This window comes from Pteropus vampyrus, unplaced genomic scaffold, assembly GCF_000151845.1.
Source record: "Pteropus vampyrus isolate Shadow unplaced genomic scaffold, Pvam_2.0 Scaffold350, whole genome shotgun sequence".
Classification (NCBI taxonomy): Eukaryota; Metazoa; Chordata; class Mammalia; order Chiroptera; family Pteropodidae; genus Pteropus; species Pteropus vampyrus.
Window position 1 is genome coordinate 942,356 of NW_011889131.1, and position 6,143 is coordinate 948,498.

The 6,143-nt window shown below is 54.7% G+C and overlaps 1 protein-coding gene across 1 annotated transcript in view; it reads left to right on the forward strand.

The window, feature by feature from the left end:
- Positions 1-5,917, forward strand: part of LOXL2 (lysyl oxidase like 2) — a 91,806-nt gene extending 85,889 nt beyond the window's left edge. The window contains exons 14-16 of the mRNA XM_023522593.1: positions 441-577; positions 4,036-4,147; positions 4,938-5,917. Of these exons, the coding sequence (XP_023378361.1) occupies positions 441-577; positions 4,036-4,147; positions 4,938-5,017 (329 nt within the window). The 3' untranslated portion in view covers positions 5,018-5,917. The remainder of the gene's footprint in view (positions 1-440; positions 578-4,035; positions 4,148-4,937) is intronic.
- Positions 5,918-6,143: the final 226 nt, after the last annotated feature.

A 6,143-nucleotide genomic window follows, 5' to 3' on the forward strand; every position in this document is an offset into this window, starting at 1 on the left:
GTCAGACAGACAAACCAGACCCTAGCCCAAATCCCAGTGCTGGTTGTTCAGAGGGACACAAGATGACTCTACATTACGCTAAATAATAAACGCCAGAGTTTTCCCAGTTAAGCGTGCACTCCATTCCCAGGCTAATGATTCCTCAAAGGCCAGCATGGGCCAGAGTGGCCAGGGAAGACTTTGTGGAGGAGGGGGACCCTGGCCGGGTCTGAAGGGTGGGCTGGGATGTGGGTAGAAAATTGAGCAAGGGATTCTGTTGAAAGGAGAGAGGATCAGGCACCACGCAGTGTGGGTGGGATACCGAGCCCTATGAGGCAAAGGTTGGGGGGGCTTGGAGAAGGAAGCAAGATGCTGAAGGAGGGGCCTGGGGAAGACGGCACAGACGGCAGAGGGGCTGTGGGTGCATCACGGTGACTGGGTTCCCTCGGCCCCTGCTGCAGATAGCCAGAAGAGCTACGAGTGTGCCAACTTTGGCGAGCAGGGCATCACCATGGGCTGCTGGGACGTGTACCGCCATGACATCGACTGCCAGTGGGTGGACATCACAGATGTGCCTCCCGGAGACTACTTGTTCCAGGTGAGGAGTGTGGGAAGCGGTTCCAGGCCCTGCTGATGGGAGAAGGGGTCTTTTCTCCAGCAAGAGGTGAAGCAACCTCCTTCCTTTTGGTGCCCAAACACAAAACACGGGCATGGAGGCCAGGTTGTCTAAAATGCAGGAGTCCTACACCCAGAGGCCCTCGAGGTGCGTCAGGTGAACTGAGCATGTGAGGCACACATGCCTGGGGGGAGCGGAGGGCCCGCAGACCTGCTGAGGCCTTTGCACTTAATTCACTTAACACCTGGTGCTTGCAAATCAAAATGCATTTGCAGCCAGATTTGATCCTCAGGCCAGGAATTCGTTCCACAGACTCTAAGGCCACTACACCTTTTGCATCCTTTAGAGCTATACTGCTAACATCCACCCCAGTTTTTCCCAGTGTCCTCACCCTGTCTTGGTCTGTGCTGTCAAGGCTGAAAGCAATTTTGTAAAGAGACAGTCATTCACAAGTGTTTGTGACTTGCCTTTCCCCCAAAAAAAGTTTGTTTCATGAAAAGGATCTGCAGAGGGGGCAATTTTCAACACTAAGAAATGAATTTATAACAGTAGAATTTCAGGCACTAGAGACAGCCTGTCCAGTGACTGTGGGTACTTCCTGGGGCTTCCACATACTCTATCTAGGTGGAAGGCCAGCCCTGGGAGGAACCAGAGAGCCTTGGCCTCCCACCTTTCTGCAAATAGCTTCATGCTCCAGCCAGGGCCTTGACTGGTGGGGGAGACAAAGAGCACTGCCCCTTGTCACCCCTTCTGGGGCACAGGTGCTTCCTGCCTGCAGAGGCTTCCTTTCACCTTCTCATCTTTCCCACATCCCCACCCATCTTGCTGTCTAGCTTGCCCTGTGGGCAGCAGAGTAGGTGACCAGAAATGTGTCGTTGTGCCTTGAAAGCTTTCCCAAGGAGGCATTCTGCCAGCCCAGGGCCTGGACCACAGTCCCCACCCTAGAGACAGCCCTGGGAGCAACCAGCACCTGCAGAGAAGTGACTACAGAGGGGCTTTGAAAGTCTCCCTGGTCAATTCAGAGGCTGGAAATCAGACAGCCAAGCACTTTTCCACCCACAAGCCCAGAACCGCAGACTTGGAAAGGCCCAACCAGAAACCAGAGTGCTCTGTATTTTAAAAAATGAACATCTGTGTTTCTGCACGTACGCCGTGGAGGGTGGTTTGTGTTTGAGGTTTGCTATCACTTTGCTGGTGAATGTGCATCATCGTGTTTCTGACAAACGGCATCTATGTAATACCTGTGGCTCACTGAAGATTGATGGCAGGCCAGGCCCTGTGAATGCACTGTCTCGTGTCATCCCCAATGATGGGGATCACTATTACCCTTGTCTTACAGCCAGGCAGATTCAAGTCACGTCAACTCTATATTCTGTGTTCTCGACCCCTAAACTATAGAGTTTGCAGATTTACTCATTAGGGGCATGTTAATGCCTCTGATGAGTGGAAAAGAGTATTTCCCTTGGGACTGACATGGAGCTTTAGCCTACAGGAGCCCTGGCCTGGGGTTCCCTGGCCCTCTCTATTCCCAGGGGACCCCCCCCCCCCCGCCTTCACAGACACCAGCGATGCTGCACATGGCAGGGAAAAGCCTAGTGAGAACGAAATGGCTCTGGACAGAGGGGCCTGTGCACGAAGGCTCAGAGGCCGGCTCAGTGGGTGACAAGGTTCCCCGGTGGCCTTGCTCTGTCCTTATTCTCTCCATTTTATGGATCCATAACAGATCTTTTGTCTAAGAAAATAAAGCCAGGTCCCACGGGTCCTCACAAGATTTAAAATCATGGAGTCAGATGGGATTGTAGAGACCATACATTTCAGCCCCCACCCAAGTGGGTCAAGCTGGCCCTGATGGTGCCTGAGACAAGCTGGTGCTGCACCCTGCTGCCCTCACAGCCGCACTGCAGGGTCGCCTGCGCGGGCTCCCTGGGGGCACTGCTATTGGTGAGCAAGGAGCTGCACAGTCCTCAGTGTGTGGGTTTTGTTTGTTCAGCACTCGAGCCATGCATGGGCTGGGGGCAGGGGACAGGCAACAGCTAAGGTCGTTAGGTAGAAAAGAGATCCAAGAAAAGTAAGGCCGCCCCAGAGTAGGACATTTACTGGTCTTGGTTGAAGAGAGAGGGTCAGAGTGGGAGAGAGCCTAGGACAGGTCTGGCAAGCAGGGCCAGATGTGGACCCCCAGAATGGCTGGCACTGGGCCAGGACACAGGGCAGGGTGCAATGCTGGCCTCTGTTCCCCACAGCCTCTCTGGGAGGCCCAGCCAGCCTGCTAAAGAGATGTCCAAGCCCTCCTAGAGGAAAAGGTCCTGAGGGCCCAAACCTAGCGACTGTTCCTTAGCTGGCAGACTGTCCCTCCCCTGATCCCCACTGACCTAGGTCCTGGCAGAGCCTTCCGGGGAAAGTCTGCCATTTGTCCTCCATGATTCACCCACAGCCCCAGAGTAGCTTTTGTCTCTTCCCCGCCTCTCCTCTTTCTCCTTTCTTCTGGGCTCCTCATCCCAATCTCTCTCTTCTGTCCACTCATGGAAACCTCTCTAAATGATGACCCTCCCTATTCCTACTCCTTTGGGCTATGCTCCCTTAGCTGGGGAGATTAGAGGAAGGGGTACGAGGGATCCAGTCTCCACCAGAGCCCAGGCCTGGACTGCCCGAGCAGGAAGGGCTTGGGGATGGCCTAGAACAGAGGTCCCCAACCTCTTTGGCACAAGGGACCAGTGCTCCTATGAGAATCTAATGCCCAATAATCTGAGGTGGAGCTGAGGCGGTGATGCTAGCACTGGGGAGTGGCTACAAACACAGATGAAGCTTTGCATGCTTGTCCGACTTTCACCTCCTGCTGTGTGGCCCGGTTCTTAACAGGCCACAAACCAGTACCAGTCTGCGGCCTGCAGACTGGGGACACCTAGAGCAACACTAAGGCCTGGACACTGGGAGGGACAGTCCAAAGTCACACCACCAGGAGCAGCATGCAGTTTTCAATACTCAGGGCAGCCTTCCTGACACTTCCTATGGCACCTGTCATTGTCCCCACCCAGTCCCAGCACATCCTGCTCCCCAGCTCCCATCTGTTCTTTCAATAGCCTGTTCTGTGGCCCAGCCCCAACTCCTGCCTCTACCAACCTCAGGCCTCCCAGGGCACCCAGGAGAGTGACCCCTTTCGAAGGCATGCTCTTGGTAGGGGGCGTGTGTGAATTACGCTGAGACAGATAGGGAGGCGCAGGGACATCTCACTCCTCCAGGCCTTGCCCCCTCTGCCTCCCTGACCTCATCTCTGGCCAGTCCTGCCCTGGCTTCCCTTGGACCACAGCACCTACCATGCTCCCTTTCCTGAGGTCACCCCGGCTCTGGAGGCAGGACTGGTCTCTGCAGGGCGCTGGGCCTGGGGTGACGAGTGGCTCAGGCTGTGGGATTCTGCAGCCCCTCTGACCTGACTGTCTCCCCAGGTTGTCATCAACCCCAACTATGAGGTTGCAGAATCTGACTACACCAACAACATCATGAAATGCAGGACCCGCTACGACGGCCACCGCATCTGGATGTACAACTGTCACATAGGTAAGGCCCCCAGGCACTTCTGGGCGAGCATGGCACCCCCAGGGCTGCCAGGCACCCCCCACCTCAGGGCTGCCCATCCCCCGGCCGGCCAACCCTCCCCTACCCTGCAGCCCACCTCCAGGAGACAGGCAAGAGCTGCCCTACTTTCTCAAGGAACCAGAGAAGCTTCCTAATTTGGGCAAAGAGTTCAGGGAATGAAGCCAGCCTCACACTTCCACGCACAGGAAGGACGCTGCAGACACATAAGGCCTGGATGCAGACTGGGTTTTCACAGCCAAGGAAGCTGTGGCCAAGGAAGGCGGTACAGAACCGGCCAGCCCAACACAGACCCCAGAGCTATTTAAGGGCTGGAACTGAGGCCACCACCTCATTACGCATGTGACCTCAAAAATGCGGGCGTCAGCAATTTGTGGCTTTGTGTATCGTTTTCCTCTGTCAAGAACTAGACGCTAGTGAACCACTGTGGCTTCTGGTCACCAAAAAAGAAACTTATCTTTGAGTTATATACAATCTGGGGCACAAAAGGGGAAGCAGAGCATTCTCTTCTGAGGAAAAGTGGTGGCCCACACTGTATTTATTCACCCCTTCCCTTAACTGACAGAGCGCCTGACATGTGCCTGGCCCTGAGATCGCCAGCAGCAATGCTCCCCTGGTGGCATGACACAGCAGTGGCCCCAGCAGGCCACCCAGTGGAGGGTGGTGGCTCCAGGGCCCCTGAAGCCCGCCATTCCAGCCTGGGTGAGGGCCAAGCGTCTGATTTGCCAAACCCTGTCTCTCTGATGCCCCTCAGGTGGTTCCTTCAGTGAAGAGACAGAAAAGAAGTTTGAACACTTCAGTGGACTCATAAATAACCAGCTCTCTACGCGGTAAGGCAGCCTACATGGTCACGTGGTCACCTCCTGCCTTTGGGCCACAGCGCATCTTCCCCAACAACTGCAGTCCTACGGATGATCACCACACTCCCCCTCGCCTAGCCCGGCCCCGCCCCATCTGGACACCCTGCGGCCACATCTCAGCTCAAGAGGAATAGGTGTTCCTGACATTTGCTGGGGGCTGCTGCCTGAGCCTGGGAAGGTGTCTGGGAGTGGGCCTTGTCCGCAGGGCTGTGGGAGCAGTGCCACGGGCCATCTTGTCCAGGACCCCAGGCACACAGGTTGTCATCAGCTTGTCCCATCCAAACCAGTCACACCTGCCCCACACCCCACCCCATCCCCAGTCTGACACCACCCCCATCAGCTCACCACAGATAATATGGGGCCATTCTCTCCTCAAATTCCATGTCGGCAATGCCAGTTTATCGCCGGAGGTGGTCAGGCTGAATCCCATTTCTCCTCCTCTTGGGTCATCTGCAACCAACTTGAACGTCTAGAGCTCTCTTCCAGTTAAACGAACTGCCTGTCCTCTCCTCTCTCTGTTCACGTATATAAAAAATGCTGCCACATTTTCTGACGAAGTGAGCTCAGAGCTGGTACTTCTCCCCTACCCTCAACCCTACATCCTATTTTTCAAGATACCATTATTATATTTTCACGAACTTTGAAACACAAATTAATTTAGTGGCATTTAATATTGGGCATCTGGGCCTTTGGAAGAAAAAACCTGCCCACCTGTGTAAGTGACTCATGGTTCTGTTGTTCTGATTCTGTGGGTAACTGATTCAACGGTGCTATAACCAGGGTCCTGGGTGACAAGGACACTCACCGAACGCCATGTGTCATCACAGACACTTACACATACTTGAAACTTGGAATAAAAGATTTATGATTTGTATCTGTGTTTCATTTGAAGCGCTGCACCCAGCCCGAGCAGCAAGGCTACGTCCATTCAGTCGGCTGTCAGGGAGCCTCATACACACTCAGAGGTTACTCCTGCAGAGCTGGGGTCCGGTGTGGCTGAAGAGGGCCTCCATCCACACGCACCCAAAGGAGCAACTCCCGCCCCAAGAGCAGAAGTCTAAGGGGATCACCAACATCAACGAAAATATAAGTCACAGTCT